Below are 19,874 nucleotides of genomic sequence, written 5' to 3' on the forward strand. Positions count from 1 at the left end.
ATGGTCTCCATTATGAGCTTTTTATGATATATCACAAATGATATAAAATGAAACAATATTACTGCAAAGCTGAAATCTTAGTCAGAAAGCTGTATCTTACTCTGAATATGAGTGATATGTTTAATACAGCTAAAATGAGATAAAGATGAAAACAGGTTTGACACAAGTCTGGTGTATCCAGTACTTTGGCAACTATAAAGGCATGATGAGTATGTCAGCATAACATGGAATAGTAGAAGACAACCTGATCCAAAAGAAAGTAGCTATTTATAAGTTCTCAGCAATATTAATACCTTTTGACAAATGTGACATTTTTATATACCTTAAAAAGGAACAGGTTTTTTGGCTTTCACTAGAATGCCTGACCCCAATAGCTTGAAAAATGATCTATGTTATTTTAAAAAATCTTAAAGAAAACGCACATTTAAAAAAACGAGGTGACAACATATGGAAAAGTAAAATGTGTAAATCCTGGAGGAAATCTGAAGAATTGGGAAACTAGAAAGTGTAGGGTGAGACTGGAAGATGTAATGTGGTTTGCAGTGTAATGAAAGATAACAGTATTTGAAAATACTGGCTAGCCTGCTCTGAAATCTTTTTATCAATTATTATTTGTCACATGTAGTGATGTAGCCACTAGTCACCTTGTGCTCAGTGCTGTCGAACCACACAACCAAAACCCCTTCAGAAGGTGATTCAGGAGGAATTAAGACAAGTTTCAGAGTAGCAGCCGTGTTAGTCTGTATCCGCAAAAAGAAAAGGAGGACTTGTGGCACCTTACAGACTAACACATTTATTAGAGCATAAGCTTTCGTGAGCTACAGCTCAGGAAATGCATCCGAGGAAGTGAGCTGTAGCTCACAAAAGCTTATGCTCTAATAAATTTGTTGGGAAGAATTAAGCAACTCCCTTGCCTCTTTTCCCCAAACAAACAAACCCACCCCCTAAAAATCCACTTTAACAGGTAAAGCATTTGATCAGACAAATACAAAGCTCCCCTAAGCCAGCGCGCTGTTAACAGCAACCTGGGGAGGGGGAAGGGAATGATACTAAAGATCTGGCCAGCTCGCCTTCATCCTTTCTGAAATGCTAGCGATGGTACCCACTGGCTCTGGGTCTCTGTTCTCTCCTGGCGCATAGCCCGGCTCCCGGAGCAGGCGGGAGCCCTGAGGCAGCAGGCGCAGGCACAGGCAGCCAGGCTCCCGGTGGGGCGCCCCCGGCTGGAGCAGGCGGCAGTGGCAGGCAGGGCTGCTCCGGGTCAGGGCTCCGTCGGGAGGGGGCAGCGCCGGGCTGGCTGCAGATGTTGCCATGCGCTCGCGGCGGTGCCAAGGCGCCCCTCGGCTCCTCTCCGCCCCGGGCCGGCCGGGGCCGGGGCCGGGGCCGGGGGCGGAGGCGAAGGGGATTGTGCCGCTGCGGGGTCAGGGCCGGTGGTGACGCTCGCGCTTCTCTCTCTCTCCTTCTCCCCGTGGCAGAAGCTGGCGGTGCGGAGCCGCCCCGCTGCGGTGCTGGTGGGAAGCGGGGGCAGCGGAAACACCAAGCCCGGCGGCGGGGTCCCTGCGCTTCTCAAAGCGTCCGCCGGCGGCGGCGGCAGCCAGAGCCAGAGCCAGAGCCAGAGCCTGGCCATCTCCGTCCTGCCGGCCAAGGCGCCCATCGCGATGGTGACCGCGCACATCAACGGGGGGCTGGGCGGCAGCGCGGCCGGCGTGGAGCCCCCGCAGAGCAGCCCCATCAACCTGCAGACCACGGCCAAGCTGGTGACCGCCCGGAGAGCGCCCGAGCTCGGCTCCCGCTCCCAGGTAGGAGTCGCAGGCGGCCCCCGCGGCGCCGCGCTCTGCCAGCGGCGGGCTCAGCCGCCTGCCTCCGCCGAGTCGGCGGGGCGGGGCGGGGCGGGGCTGCCGCCGCACTGGGGGCTCTGACGGGGGGAGGGGGCGGTCGCGGTCGCGTAATCCTGCTGGCTGGGGAGGGCAGGGGGCAGGCTGCGAGAGGCGCGTGACGTTGGAAGGGGGCCCTGAAGCGGGGAGTGCTGCTGGGGAGAGTAGGGCTGCTCTGTCACAGTGTGGGGAGTGGGAGGAGGAGAGGGAGCAGAGCAGGGCGCTGCAGCAGCCGGTCTGAGGTGCAGGGAGAGGGGCTGTCTGAGATGAGGAGCAGGGAGGAGAACACCTGAGGGCTAATATGACTTGGGGAACGGATCCATGGTGGAGGACGGTAGTGCTGCCTGGGCTGAGCTGGACAGCAGAGACCAGCGGGGAGGACGGGGCAGGTCAAACCCTAAAGTACTGTTGTTTCTCTTTTAAATTCATTTCCTCCAGTTTGTTTGTCCTCCGTGGCACTTTTTTCACGTGTAAGGAAACAGATTTTTAAAAATCATTCATTTTAAGAGATGTGGTGGTGCTGGGCTGTTCCAGCCGGAACAGAGACACGGAGAGATGGAGCCTTCTGAGGAACGGATGTGATTGTCCCTCATGGCACAAGTGTTTCACCTTTCTGGTGTGACAGTGTGGTTCTCCTGCCTAGCAAAGTTCAGGCGAGAAACAAGCAGAAACAAAACGTATATGAGCTGACATGCTGCCAAGCTGCCTCTTGTACTCTCAGGGCAGTTGGTAGGTTTTCCCATAGTGCTCATATAATTGAAACACTGCACAGATGTTAAGGAAGAGTTTGCAGAACAAGAGAGAAACCTGGCCTGCTCACGAGAAGCATCCTCACATCCAAAAAGCAAACAACCCACATTATGGGAATTCTTACGCCAATAAAAGCATATCAAAACAGGGTGAAATGACACTAACAAAGCCTCAGATAAGAGAAAAACAGTAAATGCAAAGTCTGTGCCTTAAACCTGGTGAGATAAGGATGTGAGTTATTACCCTTCGCACTTATAAGTCTAAAGCAACAGACTCCAGGCTAGAGTGAGGACCTAGTCAGTCCATGTGAAGAGTGTGAGAACAGTGGGGTCTGCAGCTACAAAATTCTTTTCTGCACAAAAGAGGTTATAAGGAATGTTTATTCCCATACCCTGACCTCTCCTTAACCATCACAATCCCAGCAAAGGCTACTCTTAGAGTCTCTTACCAGCGTGAGAGAAGAATAAAATGTGAACTAGAGGAGATATCCTTTGAGAGTCAAACTATAATTGAAGGCACGTGTAAAACAAAAGTGATGTTGGAAAGTCTGAAACTCTCTGAAGTCTATGGGCTATGGAGCATCACCCCAAATGCTGTGGAGAGAATGCCCATCACTTCGCATATTGAAAGACAACAAACCCTGTTTAGTTAACTCACTGATTAGCAAATGGGAGAGCATGTCAGTCCACCTTGGGAACTACATCCTTCCCTTGTTTATTCTTGTACAACATCATTGACTTTAATAGAGTTAACAGGCTCTGGCAGCAGGGAAAGGGTCTGGCTGCTCCCCACTGGGAGAGCCCTTCCCTGCTGCCCGAGACTTTCACTTCACCAGGGAAAGGTTTCAGGAGATAGGAATCAGCAGGACCCTTCACTGCTATAAGTAGCAGTGTAGATGTGAGAGGAACTGTTTGGTCATAGGTTTCAGAGTAGCAGCCGTGTTAGTCTGTATTCGCAAAAAGAAAAGGAGTACTTGTGGCACCTTAGAGACTAACAAATTTATTAGAGCATAAGCTTTCGTGAGCTACAGCTCACTTCATCCTGTTTCATGTTTGGTCATAGAGAGCCTGCAGGGCGCTCTATGTGTGTGTAGGGCACTCTACTTGCCTAAACTGTGTCTCACTGTTTACAACTGCCATTTATACCCATGCTAGCAGGGTATAAACACTCTACACACTGCCATAAATGTAGGCGTAGCCTTTGAGTAGTGGGCTTGTGAACTGGTCACCTCTGGCAGGACCTAGGGTTCTTAGAAGGGAAGAATCTTTCCTGGTAAGCTTGTAGCAGCTACAATAACCCCAGGGCTGCCTGCATCCCCCTTCAAAGGGAAGATTGGCCCTGCCCATTTTCTATACCAGATCCCATTGTGTTTCCCTGTGCAGAGCAGCCCCATTGAACTCTGTTCTGTGTTGACAGGGAGTGTTCACCTGCTCTATGATCTTCCAAACCAGTATTTGTCCCATAGTTATCTATTTTTTCTTTCTAGAACAATTTCGTTTTAAGCTGAGGTTTGCTGTAACCAGAATAGCAATGGGAACATTGCCCTACATTTGGGACTTGCATTTGCTTCACTGTGTTTGAGTTCTTGCTAAATGGCCTTCACTGTACAAAGTTTCTTACAACTTTAGTTTTATGATTCTGCATTTCTGATTGTGTCAAAAATTTACAGTAATAGAAAGCGATACAATAGCAAGGCCATGTAGCACTTAGGAGATACCCTTGATACAGTAGTGTTTACATCCCTTTGAATAAAATATAGTTGACAGGCATAAATAAGAATAGTTACAAATATTAAAAATGTATATATAGAAATGTAAGTTACCTTTGGACCTTGGTTAGTGTGAATGATTGCCACTTTTCTAACAGAATTGTTCTATGATTCTTTTTTTCTCCAGTCAAAAAAACCTAGAAAAAGTCTATTCTTGTTTTACATGCAGAAATTTTGATTCTGTTCCAGAGTAAGAATTTTAGATCAATAGCAATAACACACACCTTAGTTACCAATGTTAGAGCCTCACATGAGGGTACCACTATTGGCAGAGTAACCAATGACTACTTTCTTTTTTTAATGGCACTGAAAAGCAGATTTTCTTTTGAAATGTACAAAAATTGTGAGATGGGGTATAATGACAGCCTTCTGCTGCCTGGGTTAGGGAGGCAAGCTGATAGCAGTAAATGAGATGACTGGCATAGTGCAGTTTTTCCCTCTGTGTCTGCAAAGTGTGGGAAAGGGCAAGGGCATGAAATATAATGTTGTGAGTTTTTGAACATTGGTTTCTGCTGGAAATCATTTAAGGGGATCAGCATGCGTGCATGGTCATCTCGAGTGGTATCTAAAGGGGATGAAATGCTAAATGAAACTCAGCAGAAAAAATGGGGCATAAAACGATAAGGGGACTCCTTTCAACCTAGACATGCTATTTTTAAATATAGATAGGATTAAATATAAGTACGTTCATTATAGCATGTCTGTTTGCACTGCCATGTGTCAGCACTTCCATCATAGGCCCTGGTTTTCCCAATATATTTTAAAGTGATTTAGAGACATTATTGATTGTCAGAGAAACAAAATCTACTTAAAACGGTCTAGATAAATATGTGTACAATAACCTTTAAAGGATTCTTTAGACTAGAGATTTAGCATACAATTTATTCCAAAGTAATGGGGGGGCCATATAAGTATCATAGATTAACAGATTTTAAAGTAAGCCCCTCCATTTGTTCATTTTATTTCCGTTTCCTAGTCTTGCCTCCACTTTTGGATTGAAAGCAGGGGCTGGGCTTACTTTGCTGATCAGGCATGAGGCACGGTAGATAGAAAACTGACAGTGTCCCATCTGCTGTGGTGGAACACTGCATCAAGTAACAGAAGATGCCTCTTCAGCAGCCTCCTCTAAACAGCCAGGTTTCAGGCCAGAGGGGATCTCAGCAGCTAATGTGGGAAAAGCATGAAAACTCTTGGCTGGTGGGAGAACAGGAGGAGCAGAGAGCTCTTGGGATCGCAAACGCTGCAAGTGGAGGGAGGGACAAATACGATTGGACAAATCACCCAGCCATTTCTTAAGAGCCACTGAGAGAGGTGGGGGGAAAGGTCTTCTGAGTAGCCCCGTCATTAAACCCCTTTGCTGCCAGAATTAGCTCTTGCCCTGGTAATATACGGTGTATGCTCCCCATGCACCTATTGTACCTCACAAGGATATCGAGAATTAGAGAAGTTGGCTGCAGGAACATTCAGCCGCTGCCCTAAGGAGCTTGCTCTTCACAGCAGTCCCAGTCTAAGGCTGCTCACAGGGTGGGACTCTGCCCCCACCACTCTACACAATGCTTAGGAAACATCCCAGCAAGACAATAGACCCCATTCCTCCACACAGAATTAGTGCCTACAAACACAATTGCTGACACACTGTCATGGCTGTTTCCCCGCTCTGGCACTTTGAGTGCAGAAGGTGGGAGCCCGCAAGGATTCTAAAAATTAATACTGGCCTCTCCACACTTGTGTTAAACTCCCAAGGTTACAGCATCTCTCTAACTTTGGATGGGTAGGTGCTGCCACCACCCAAGTGCAAAAACCCCTCTGAGGGCTCAGGAAGGCGCACTTGGGAATTCCTTCCTGTGGGGTACCCTCAAGACCTTTCACCCCCCTCCCCCCGGGGAAGAGCTGAGAAAGAAAACAAAGGAAATCAGCTGTTGCCACCAGCGAATTAAACAACATATGCCCGAACCTCTTAAAACACAAAACTGCAATCTGGTTCTTATAAAAGGTAAATTTTATTTAAAAAAAAAGAAAAAAATACATCTGAAAACTCAGGCTATTGCTAGAGCTATAAAGAGCAAATACAAAAATTAAGAATCAAGAATATCTTTCTTGAGGCCCAGCTAAAAGGTTACAAGCAAAACAAAAGCACCTAGGGTTAGCACAGAGGAGTCCACAAGCCATAAAGAAATAAAAGCTATAAACCTAATCCCGTCTTCCTAGACCAGTGGTTCAAGTGGAACAAGTTTGGGAACCACTGTCCTAGACATTTCCTGATCTACTTACATATCAGGATTTTCAAATGAGTAGTTTCTAGGTATGATCTGATAATTTTTCATAGCTGTCCCAAGCTCTTACAGCATAGTTCCAGCCCTGTCTCTGCTCTTTGGGAGAACAACACAGACGGACAAAGGGTAAGTTTTTTCCCAATTTTAAAAAGTTTTCTAGCCTTCGCATTGGCTCTTTTGGTCAGGTGCCCACTCGCTTCCTTTTATCTATGGACTTTTTAACCCTTTACAGGTAAAGCAAGTAGAGAACAGCTACTAACAGGGATTTTATAGCTAACTGTCTGGCTGGGTGTCCATAAAAGGATCTACCCCGCACCCTTAATTTATCACACACACGCACACATAGTCACCAAGTCAGCTTGAAAGTTCATGGCAATCTTCACAATGTAGATCTACCAGGTATCTTAGTCCTGATCCTGCAAGATCTCCTTCTATTCCACTCTGAGTTTTTCTTCTTCAGCAGAATCTGTCAATCATGTTAAAATCATATAGCACGGATCATTGTTCACAGCTTAATTAAATGAGACCATCAAACTGTCTGATATTTCCAAAGGCTAAATTTGAACTCCATTTGAACACCACTCCAGAGGTGAAAATCTGATACAATAACACACTGCGTCACCTGACTTTGTCTTAACTTTGAATTTTCATGCTTTTCTCACTAGTTTGTGGTGATATTGTCATATTGGTCATATTGTATTCTTGTTTTGGGTTTAGGCAGGCACACTGTTATCTAGTTTGTTCAGAAAAATGGAGCTTGTGTTTGTGTAGGTGGATGTTCATATACACTTTATAGATGTTAGTTTATGTCATCTATCTGAAAATTTGGCCACCAAACTTGAAGAACTTAGTTCTTCTGCATGTGCAAGCCATTAGTTATGTGTGGGTTAACTTTTAGAATAATTTATTCAGCAATAGGAAGTAATTTTTAAAATGATTATTATTTCTTAAATCAGCTTTAATACTGGTCAAACGCCGTTAGGTATATTGTTTGATGCATACTAGTGAAATTGATGGTATTGTAAGGAACATCCTTTGGTGCTAAATGTCTGCTAAGAAGCATTTGATCAAATTAAGAAAGTAGGTTTATGTGCTAATCATGTAAAAAATCGTGCACTGTAACTGTCATAAATATAAAGGGAAGGCTAACCACCTTTAAATCCCTCCTGGCCAGAGGAAAAACCCTTCACCTGTAAAGGGTTAAGAAGCTAAAGATAACCTCACTGGCACCTGACCAAAATGACCAATGAGGAGATAAGATACTCTCAAAGCCGGGAGGGGAGGGGGAGAACAAAGGGTTCTCTCTGTCTGTCTGTGTGTAGCTTTTGCTGGGACCAGAGCAGGAATGCAGGTCAAAACTCCTGTAAAGGGTTAATAAGCAATCTAGTTAGATATGCGTTAGATTCTGTTTTGTTTAAATGGCTGATAAAATAAGTTGTGCTGAATGGAATGTATATTCCTGTTTTTGTGTCTTTTTGTAACTTAAGGTTTTGCCTAGAGGGATTCTCTATGTTTTGAATCTAATTGCCCTGTAAGGTATTTACCATCCTGATTTTACAGAGGTGATTCTTTTCCTTTTTCTTCAATTAAAATTCTTCTTTTAAGAACCTGATTGCTTTTTCATTGTTCTTAAGATCCAAGGGTTTGGGTCTGTGTTCACCTATGCAAATTGGTGAGGATTTTTATCAAGCCTTCCCCAGGAAAGGGGGTGTAGGGCTTGGGGGGATTTTGGGGGGAAAGACCAAGTGGGCTCTTTCCCGGTTATATTTTGTTAGATGCTTGGTGGTGGCAGCAATAAAGTCCAGGGACAAAAGGTAAAATAGTTTGTACCTTGGGGAAGTTTTAACCTTAGCTGGTAAAAATAAGCTTAGGGGGTTTTTCATGCAGGTCCCCACATCTGTACCCTAGAGTTCAGAGTCGGGAAGGAACCTTAACAGTAACACAAATAACTTTTTTTATGATTATAACAACACAGTGGGATACTCTTCATATAGTTGTCCTTTGTTTCTTTGAAATGTAGGTGGACATCGTAGGGGGAGGAATTTGGGCAGGAGAGAGGGAAGACGTGCACTTCCTGGTAGGGCCCCAAACCCTGCATGCAATTTCATATGGGCAGGCCCCAATGACTAGACAGGTCCCCATATGGGCTCAGGAGTTGTTTTTTGTGCATAGTTACTCACAGGGTTGGGGCCTACATTTTGAATTGTTCTAGGGTGAATTTTGACTTTGGTGAAAAGTGACAGCTGCTACATACTTTACTCTCTAGGGTCACGTATACCCAGATCCAAAAAGGCACTGCCTTAGGTTTTGAGATGCTGAGGGCTTGTCTATTCTTACCTGGGGATCGAAGTGCGGCGATCAATGCATCAGCGGTCGATTTAGTGGGTCTAGTGACGACCCGCTAAATTGACCACAGATGGCTCTCCTGTCGACTCCTGTACTCCACCGGATCGAGAAGAGTAAGGGGAGTCGATGGGAGAACGTCTCCCATTGACATCGCGTAGTGTGGACCCCGCGGTAAGTAGATCTAAGATGCATCAACTTGAGTTATGCTATTCACGTAACTCAAATTGCATAGCTTCGATCAACTTTTCCCTGTAGTGTAGAAAAGGCCTGAGTGTCGCACCTAGAGAACCATAGGAACAACACTATGATCCACAAAGCCTAGGCTCCCTATACAATGACTGGGGAGAGATAGGCACCTCAGAATGTGATCCACAAAGCCAGCATGCTAGGAGGCAGCTGCCTAAGCTAGCCCATGGGAGATGCTGACAAGAGGGATGTGTGCTAAGTCCTGCCCCTCTTTTTGAGTTTGGCCTGCAGGAAGATTTCTATGTCTGATGCTGATCCTCAAACCAGGAAAGGTGGAGGATAGGGGACTTTGAATGAGGGGTCTCCCATGTCTTGGATGAGTACTCTAGCCACTTGGCTAAAGTTTAAAAGAGAAAGCCTCCTCCTCCTCTTCCTGTGAATTCGCCTGAGGGGGCCAATCCGGTAGTTGCCCTCTGAGCACCTCTGCCGGATTGGACCCCTGCACTTGATTTAGGCAGCTGTACACCTGTCTCCCTTGGTTTGTGAATCACTCTGTGACTTAGATGAGAGATAGGTGTCTGGGTACCTAGGGTGAGGCAACAGTGTACATGGTCAGAGCCAGAATTTAGATGCCTAGAGAACTTTTGCTATAAAATTTAGGCACCAGAGTGAGTTTAGGTACCTATAGGGTTAGGAGACAGCCAAGTGGGAGTTTGGTGGGTTGCAGTGGACCCTAAATATGAGATTCAGGTACATAAGAACCTTCGTGGATCACACCATTATTCCTTAATCTAGCAGAGTTTAGGGATAATAAGTGATTTTTTTACTCTTCAGAATAAAAATAATCCTAGATGAATGTGATATTTTTCTGCTTTAACAATGTAACAGTAAAGGAAACTATACTGCTTCATTCCAGTTGCATTACAGATTAGTAACAACATAATCATGGGGAAGTTATTCGGGTTTTGCAGTGTCTGAAGGGAGTAATTTTTATCTTTTTTTGAAAATGAATTTGATGAAAGGTGGTGGATTGAGCGTTTTAGAGATAAGTTTGTTTGTCTCCCACACAAGCTTCTCCATTCTGTTCTCTCTCAATTTACCTCCACTGTGATTGGAAACCCACCTATTGGCCTAAACTGGTAGTTCAGCCTTCTTGCCCTTTACACTGTTATGATTATTTATTATTTCTATTACAGAAGTACCTAGAGGTTCCAACTGAGATTTATCTAAGTTATATGGCCAATGTCTAACTTACTTATATGGCACCCATCATTACAGAATCTGAACATCTCACAATCTTTAAGGGATTAATCATTACCAAACTCTATTACTATTATATCCCTGTTTCACAGCAGCACAGAGAGACTAGTTGTCTTGCAGAGGTCACACAGGAAGTTTGGGGCAACACGGAATTGAACCCAGATCTCCTGAGTCCCCAGCTAGCACCCTAACCACAGGAACCATCCTTCTTCTCTGGATCCTATTATGTTAGTGATACAAAACACATAGTTAGAGACAGTTACTGCACCAACAAGCTTACAATATAAATAGAGAAGGCAAGCTGGAAGGGGAATCTGAGGCACTGACAGGTAAAGTGACTTGCCCAAGGTCACACAACAGAGCCACATCTCATGAATCCCAGTCTTGTGCCCTGTCTGATGGACTATGCTGATTCTATCTGCTGAGACTGCTCACAAGGTGCTTGTTGTGATGTGGACACCATTGTCCATTAGGAACAGGACTTTGGCACTGAAATAATTTCATAGTAGTAACCCAGCAGGTATCCAGTGGAAAGATGACTGGTCAATACTGATCAGGACTGGATTCCAATCATAGAATCATAGGGTTGGAAGAGACCTCAGGAGGTCATCTAGTCCAACTCCCTGCTCAAGCAGGACCAATCGTAATTAAATCATTCCAGCCACAGCTTTGTCAAACCGGGCCTTAAAAACCTCTAAGGATGGAGAGTCCAGAACATAAGAATGGCCCTACTAGGTCAGACCAAATGTCCATCTAGCCCAGTATCCTGTCTTCCGACAGTGGTCAGTACCAGGTGTGCCAGAGGGAATGAACAGAACAGATAATCATCAAGTGATCCATCCCCTGTTGCTCATTCCCAGGTTTTGGTAAAGAGAGGCTAGAGACACCATTTCTGCCCATCCTGGCTAATAGCCATTGATGGACCTATCCTCCATAAATTTATCTAGTTCTTTTTTGAACCTTTTTATGGTCTTCGCCTTCACAACATTCTCTAGCAAGGAGTTCCACAGGCTGACTGTATGTTGTGTGAAGAAATACTTCCTTTTATTTGTTTTAAACCTGCTGCCTACTAATTTCATTTGGTGACCCCTAGTTCTTGTGTTATGAGAAGTAGTAAAGAACACTTCCTTATCTACTTTCTCTAAACCAGTCATGATTTTTTAGACCTCAATCATATCTCCCCGTAGCCGTCTCTTTTGCCGTCCAAGATGAAAAGTCCAAGTCTTATTAATCTCTCCTCATACGGAAGCCTTTCCATACCCCTAATCATTTTTGTTGCCCTTTTCTGAACCTTTTCCAATTCCAATATATATTTTTTTGAGATGGGGTGACCACATCTGCACACAGTATTCAAGATGTGGTCGAACCATGGATTTATATAGAGGCACTATGACATTTTCTGTCCTATTATCTATCCCTTTCTTAATTATTCCCTGTTCGCTTTTTTTGACTGCCACTGCACATCGAGTGGATGTTTTCAGCGAACTATCCACAATGACTCCAGGATCTCTTTCTTGAGTGGTAACAGCTAATTTAGACCCCATCACTGTATATGTATAGTTAGGATTATGCTTTCCAATGTGCATTATTTTGCATTTATCAACATTAAATTTCATCTGCCATTTTGTTGCCCAGTCACCCAGTTTTGAGAGATCCTTTTGTAGCTCTTCATAGTCTTCCTGGGTCTTAACTATCTTTAGTATTTTGTATCATCTGCAGATTTTGCCATCTCACTGTTTACCCCTTTTTCCAGATCATTTATGAATATGTTGAATAGTACTGGTCCCAGAATAGACTCCTGAGGGACACCACTATTTTTCTCGCTCCATTCTGAAAACTGGCCATTTATACCTACCCTTTGTTTCCTATCTTTTAACCAGTTACCAGTCCCTGAGAGCACCTTCCCTCTTATCCCATGGCAGCTTACTTTGCGTAAGAGCCTTTGGTGAGGGACCTTGTCAAAGGCTTTCTGAAAATCTAAGTACACTATATCCACTGGATCCCCTTGGTCCACATGCTTGTTGACCCCCTCAAAGAATTCTAGTACGTTGGTGAGACATGATTTCCCTTTACTAAAACCATGCTAACTCTTCCTCAACAAATTATGTTCATCTATATGTCTGACAATATTGTTCTTTATTATAGTTTCAACCAGTTTGCCCAGTACTGAAGTCAGGCTTACAGGCCTGTAATTGCCAGGATCACCTCTGGAGCCCTTTTTAAAAATTGATGTCACATTAGCTATCCTCCAGTCATCTGGTACAGAAGCTGATTTAAATGATAGGTTACAGACTTCAGTTAGTAGTTCCGCAATTTCACTTTTGAGTTCCTTCAGAACTCTTGGGTGAATACCATCAGGTCCTGGTGACTTATTGCTCTTTAATTTATCAATTTGTTCCAAAACCTCCTCTAATGATACCTCAATCTGGGACAGTTCCTCAAATCTGTCACCTAAAAAGAATGGCTCAGGTTTGGGAATCTCCCTCACATCCTCAGCTGTGAAGGCCAATGCAAAGAATTAATTTAGTTTCTCCGCAATGGCCTTATCGTCCGTGAATGCTCCTATAGCACCTCTATCGTCCAGTGGCCCCACTGGTTGTTTAGCAGGCTTCCTGCTTCTGATGTACTTAAAAAAAAATTGCTATTACGTTTTGAGTCTTTGGCTAACTGTTCCTCAAATTCTTTTTTGGCCTTCCTAATTGTATTTTTACACTTCATTTGCCAGAGTTTATGCTCCTTTCTATTTTCCTCACTAGGATTTAACTTCCACTTTTTAAAGAATGCCTTTTTGCCTCTCACTGCTTCTTTTACTTTCTTGTTTAGCCACGGTGGCTCTTTTTTGGTTCTCTTACTATGTTTTTTAATTTGGGGTATACATTTACATTGAGCCTTTATTATGGCATCTTTAAAAAGTTTCCACACAGCTTGCAGAGATTTCACTTTTGGCACTGTACCCTTTAATTTCTGTTTAACTAACTTGCTCATTTTTGTGTAGTTCCCCTTTCTGAAATTAAATGCTACAGTGTTTGGCCGCTGTCGTGTTTTTCATGCCACCGGGATATTAAATTTAATTATATTATGGTCACTGTTACCAAGCGGTCCAGCTATATTCACCTCTTGGACCAGATCCTGTGCTCCACTTAGGACTAAATCAAGAATTGCCTCTCCTCTGGTAGGTTCCAGGACCAGCTGCTCCAAGAAGCAGTCATGTAAGGTGTCAAGAAACTTTATCTCTGCATCCCATCCTGAGGTGACATGTACCCAGTCATTATGGGGATAATTGAAATCCCCCATTATTATTATTGAGTTTTTTCTTTTAAGAGGCATTTCACAGTCACTATCACCATCCTGGTCAGGTGGTCGGTAATATATCCCTACCACTATATTCGTATTATTAGAGCATGCAATTTCTATCCATAGAGATTCTATGGTACAGTTTGATTCATTTACGATTTTTACTTCGTTTGTTTTTACACTTTCTTTCACATATAATGTCACTCCCCCACCAGCACGACCTATTCTGTCCTTCAGATATATTTTGTGCCCTGGTATTACTGATTCCTTATTATTGATTATCCTTGTTCCATCAAGTTTCTGTGATGTTTATTATATCAATATCCTCATTTAATACAAGGCACTCTAGTTCACCCATTTTATTATTTAGACTTCTAGCATTGGTATATAAGCACTTTAAAAACTTGTCTCCTTTTAGCTATCTGCCATTACACAATGTAATTGAATGGGACTCGTTTTTATTTGACTGTTTCTGATCAGACCCTGCCTGTATTTTATCATTTTCCATCCTCTCATCCTCACTAGGACATAGAGATTTTCTATTTATAGATCCTCCCCTAAGGGATGTCTGAATCACCTTCCTAGGTAATCCATTCCAGTGCTTCACCACCCTCCTAATGAAATAGTTTTTCCTAATATCCAACCTAGACCTCCCCCACTGCAACTTGAGACCATTGCTCCTTGTTCTGTCATCTGCCGCCACTGAGAACAGCCTAGCTCCATCCTCTTTGGAACCCCCCTTCAGATAATTGTCCTAGAATGGAAAGATTCAATATTGCATCTTCAGTCTCTTGTGTCAACAGTCACCTTGATAACTTTAATGCAGACGTGTTCCCATGTCATGTTTGAGGAGCATTAAAGTAAATATAAGGGGGGGAAGGAAATTACCCAATGAAACAAATGAAAAAGAACATTTATTGTGATGTTGATCTTAAACCCTATTGAACCAGGACAAAATTCCATAACTCCATAATTCAAATTCCTTCCCCACTGTCTTAACAGAAAGCTGAAAAGAGCATGATGATTTAAGATAATGGATTATAGAATACTTATGTCAGATTCTGCCTGCGTTCACATCAGCGTAAATGCAGATTAATCTGATGAGGTCAGTGAATTTACTTCAGATTTACATATATGGACCTGAGGACAGAATTAGGCCCCACATCTCTGATCTATACTGTATAATGAAATGACACTTTAAAATATGTATTTTTACTATATAGCATAAGATTATATCCTTCAAGTTAATTAAACCAGTCAGCAATGCTAGTTGCTGTTGATAGGACATTTAAATGTCGGACTCAGAATAATCACTTTTGGTTCCTGGCTATAAATGGCTTCCTTTTAAATACCCCAGACAGGCCTATCTGGTCAGTATATCCAAGGTGTATGGTCTTATGCTTTTCCCAGTCTGTATTTCGAGGGTGGGGAAGGGAGGGTCAGTGATGCATTTACATAGCCCTTGGAAGACCATATCCTACAGTCTTTACTCAAGTAAAACTTCCATTAACATCAAGGATTGAATAAAGACTGATTAGGCCCAATTCTGCATTCCATACACAGCCACAATTCCCATTGAAGTCAGTTGGACTTCACAGTGCACAGGGCATGCAGGAATGGACTCAGATTTTAACCATTGAGAGCTGTTTTAATCTACAAATAACTTGAGCAAGAAAATGTAGGGAAGAAATGAGCAAATTTTCTTAGTGTGTTCTTCCCAGGAAGTGTGTGTGGTATTTTTTATATATCTATATAACTAGATATATATAAAAGATCATCCACATAAAAAAGTTCAGTCTTTTGGTCAAATGCTTTGAGTTTATAGCTCATTATTATTTTGAAAAACCCTACGGAGAGCTTTGATTTACTTTAGAAAACCAAAAAATGCTCTAAAAAATGGTAATATACTGTAGCTGTTTCATTGTAATTGGAGGCTGTCTGTGCCTCATGTAAATTACCAGGCAAGCATTCCTGAAAATGTCAGAATTTTCAAGTTAGTTCTATTTAAAACTGTGGCGCAAGACTGGAAGGGGATGGATAGAATATTTGAGAACTGTGTGGTTCTTGGTTGAAGTGCAGTTTGTAATAATGCAAGATGATCAGGGAAAAATAATCTCTTAGGTTTTCTAAATTACAGGATACATAAAAACATCCACTTATACTATATGCACTATTACTTTAATAAAGGCACCACTTTAGAAAATGAAAGACTTTGGAATACTGCCAACTGTCTTAGTTCTATTTATTGTCAAAAGGTGGATTTTTTTTATTATTGGTGGAGGTTGTGGGGCAGTGGAATGATTCATATGAACTTGAATGCATGACTCCAGGCATATATTATTGGACTGCAGAATACTTATTCATCATCCTTCAGGATGCCAATGTTCATGTTGAAAACACAAACGTGATAAAATTTCCTGTAGCTCTTAGAACTGTTTTGCTATGTAAAGCACTGGCAATGGGTATGGCTGTAAAGTACTACGCTCTAACTGTATATTTGAGTGTATATTTAAATTAATTGGAAAACTATACCAGAAAATATTGCTCTTAAATTATTTTATATAAAAATAGCAGAGAGAGAGAGAGAGATTGTATGTTGTAAATATACAGTGCTGATGAATACTCAAGTAGTTTATGGAAATATCTTAGAAGTCGTTCCTGACAGTAATAAAGGCAGCAATTTGATTTCATCTGTGTATAATAAACTGGTTTCACATTGCAGTTAAAGTGGTGGTGATGTTATATTAATATTTATTAGCAGTTATTGATGTTAGTTCAGTTATTTTTTCTTTATATCACAACCATTTTATAAACTCAATTTAAATTTCTACACAATAACCAATTAAAAATGTGTGTGTATGAGAGAATATCTGTCACCTGGTGAGAATCAGCAAAATTCCATCGATTGTAGCAAAGCTGCACACCAGTTTACACCACCTGAGGATCTAGCCCATTGCATATATTCATCCACAAGCATTCTATCGGTGTCTATGTAAGAATTATTTTCATGGTTGCCTGCTATTTAATAATATATTTTTCTATTTGTTGTTTCTATTTATCCTACATTCAGTATCTCTTGAGGAAGAGGGATTAGGTATTGCTTACTTTCAGTGTCTTTTGTGATTTGGGCAGGATTTCTGCTTTGCTGGTCAATGTGAATTGCAGAGATTGAATTGATATCAAATGTAACCACCCTAATTCGTCCAACTTTTTAAAAGAATCAGTGACTAGTCAAATGTATTTCATTTTGTGTCTGTGAAAAGGAGAGAGTGTTAGTAAGTGGCTGTGTGCTTTCTTTTACTTGCATACCTATTGTCTATAAAATTGTAGCAATGGGGGAAGGGAAGGACTATCTACTAATTAATTATTTTTTATCCTGGGTCTGTTCCTCTTACCTAACTGTGAGGTGTTGGATTCACTTGCTTTTACTTTGAAGCTTGATCTTGCTCCCATTCAAGTCACTCCTGTGCAGAGAGCAAACTTTAAATGGCACTTAAAGATGCAAAGGACTTGTGTTGGCCCTTTTGGACTGAGGTGAATTTCACCCTAATTGAATTAGTATGAAAATTGAAATTCCCCCTTTAAATATGCATCAGATACCATGTAATGTAAGGCAAATAAAAATTCTTGAACTCCTTACAAACAGGCTTCAGTATCAGGTTTTTCAGTAAATGAGGACAAATTCTGCAGTCCTAAATTGAGCACAACTCCTAGCTCCCTTTGAATGGAAATTTTACTTGATGAAGGACTGCAGAATTTCCCATTCAAATCAGTGTGAGTTTTACCACTGACTTCAGTGGGAGCAGGATCAGGAAGATAGGCTGTGATCCAGCAAAGCACTTAATCACGTGTTTAACTTTAAGTGTGTGAGTAGTTCTGCTGATTTCAATGTGATTAATCATGTGCTTAAAATTAAAGGAATGCTTAAGGGCTTTGCTGTTTTGAGATTTAGTCTCTCAGGTAATCCTATTTTAGAGCCAGTTATGGAAAATCTTCCCTAAAGTGCTGATTTGGGACCCAATTCTTTCCCCCACTGGAAAGGAGTATTGACATTGACACCAATGGGAGCTATTTATTTTTGGTGAGGGGAGAATAAAAAACTTGATTATTATTTTGGGGGTTGCTTATCTGTTTGATTGTTGTTAAGATCATACCTAATTCAATTGTAGGTGAATGACAAGATCAACCTAAAATAAATGAGCATTGAAACATATTTACTTTCCTTTATAGAAAGTGAGGTAATGGCTCTTACCCCTTATGTTATCTCAACTTTAAACATGTCTGTGGTCTCATTGAAGTCAATGTGTCTACTCATGTGCTTAAAGTTAAACACATGTTTAATTGCTTTGTGGGTTGTGGCCTGTGACCTTGAAGTGCATAGATAATAAAATGGTCCTTTTCATTCTTTGGCTAAATGTTGCCTTTGGAGCTTTGCCCATTGAAGGCAAGAATCTAGCTCTGTATTCAAATTTTGAATCCTTCTTTATCTTAGAATTCATGGACCATAAGACATTCAAACATACCAACTTATTTTATAAAAGACATGAAGTTAATGGAAACAATTTGTTTTTCTTAGCAAGATCCTTATTAAACAACTTTTTCTGTAACTTCTTTTTGCTTAGCCTATTTCTTGTGTTTGCTTTTATTAAACAAAACCACAATTCAGTGTCTGAATCATGAAAATTTGCATCCATGGTGATGGATTCTGATATTACAAACACTTGATTGTTGTATTGCTCATTGAATCAAGCAACAAGAGGAGATTGGTTATATTGGAGACAGCTTTAATTTTAAATGCAAGATCACTGAACTAGCAGTGATTGAAAAGGTGATGCCAAAGACTACATGATAGTTGATAAGGTTCAGGTAACATATATTTTCTAAAATATTCAGTGTTTATTTTCTAAAGTTTGCTGAAGTGTGGCAGCAGTGATTTAAATTCTCCTTACCTGCACTCTTACTATCCCTTAGTTATGTAAAAAACCACTTAATCTAATGTGATCTGCATTTCTCTTTCAAGGATCAATACATTCATTAAACAAAAAGGAAAGAAACATTAAAAAGATGGCTATTTTAGCATAATAGTGATGAAAAGCCTGTAGAAGTTTGACAGGGATGCTGGAAGGCAAAGTTTTAGAAGACCATAGGCTATAATCAATTAGAGATTGCCCAATTAGAATCCCATTACTCTGTCCAAGATCTAACAGAGTCTAATTCATAATGTAACATTACTGCATTTACCTTCTCTTATAACCCTCTTTTCAAAATACATAGCAGTGGTAAAAGTTGAAATAATTTGTATTCCATCAAACTGCGTAACTTTTAATATTTTATGTTAGCTACATTTGTTGGTATGATTAAAAAAAACCCACAACAACCACCATGAACAGATGGGACTTCTCGTGTTTTGCTTTATCTGCATTGTAAATGTGGGCTTTAAAGATAAAGTAGATAATGTAATGGCTCAAAATGTTTATGCTTTGTTCTCAAGGGTTGAGAGATAGAAGATCAAATCCTGACTCATCTGGCCAGAGTCCAAGAATACTTTCTGACTTGACAAATTATTACTTAGACTTGAATTATCCTGCTTCTTGATTTGCTGTCTTCTCTTACGCTGTATGTTAATGAATTGCATGTCACAATGTTTTTCACTAGTTACACATGATGAGGCAAATTCTTCTATACATCTTGTGTGTACATCTGGTGTAACTCTGTTGAAGTCAAGTAGAGTTATGCTGTATTTACACCAATGTAGTTGATAGCAGAATTTGGTCAAGGACTATGTAATTGCATCACTAATACTTTTACCACCATTTACCAGCTGACTGTAAACAGATTTGGCTGTAGCTGTAATTAGAAAATGTTATATTAAAAAAATCCAATTTTTAAGCATTTTCTCAATCTTATTTTCTCATTTTTCAATTTTTTTTAAAACTAAAATTCCAAAAAATTTGAATATACAGAATTTTCAGTTTTGCAGGTGGAATATAATTGAAAACCATGGACCCTGTCCTGTCATCAGTTTTTCTGAGTAAAAGTCAATGGGATGATATGATCCCTGATCTTAAAGTGGCACCGTCAGCTTGAAATGTTGTCAGTTTAACAAACAAAAATTAACAATAGTTT

The 19,874-nt window shown here is 41.3% G+C and overlaps 1 protein-coding gene and 1 long non-coding RNA gene across 9 annotated transcripts in view; both read left to right on the forward strand.

The window, feature by feature from the left end:
• Positions 1 to 19,874, forward strand: part of PHF21B (PHD finger protein 21B) — a 165,949-nt gene that overhangs the window by 77,418 nt on the left and 68,657 nt on the right. For all 8 annotated transcript variants that reach the window (XM_043515460.1, XM_043515424.1, XM_043515426.1 and 5 more), the window contains one exon: positions 1,473 to 1,796. In XM_043515460.1, coding sequence (XP_043371395.1) covers positions 1,656 to 1,796 — 141 coding nt within the window. In that variant the 5' untranslated portion in view covers positions 1,473 to 1,655. The remainder of the gene's footprint in view (positions 1 to 1,472; positions 1,797 to 19,874) is intronic.
• Positions 2,515 to 4,981, forward strand: LOC122460466. The gene is made up of 2 exons (XR_006281779.1): positions 2,515 to 3,542; positions 3,684 to 4,981. It is a non-coding gene; the product is annotated as an uncharacterized LOC122460466 (long non-coding RNA).

This window comes from Dermochelys coriacea, chromosome 1, assembly GCF_009764565.3.
Source record: "Dermochelys coriacea isolate rDerCor1 chromosome 1, rDerCor1.pri.v4, whole genome shotgun sequence".
In the NCBI taxonomy this organism is placed as follows: Eukaryota; Metazoa; Chordata; order Testudines; family Dermochelyidae; genus Dermochelys; species Dermochelys coriacea.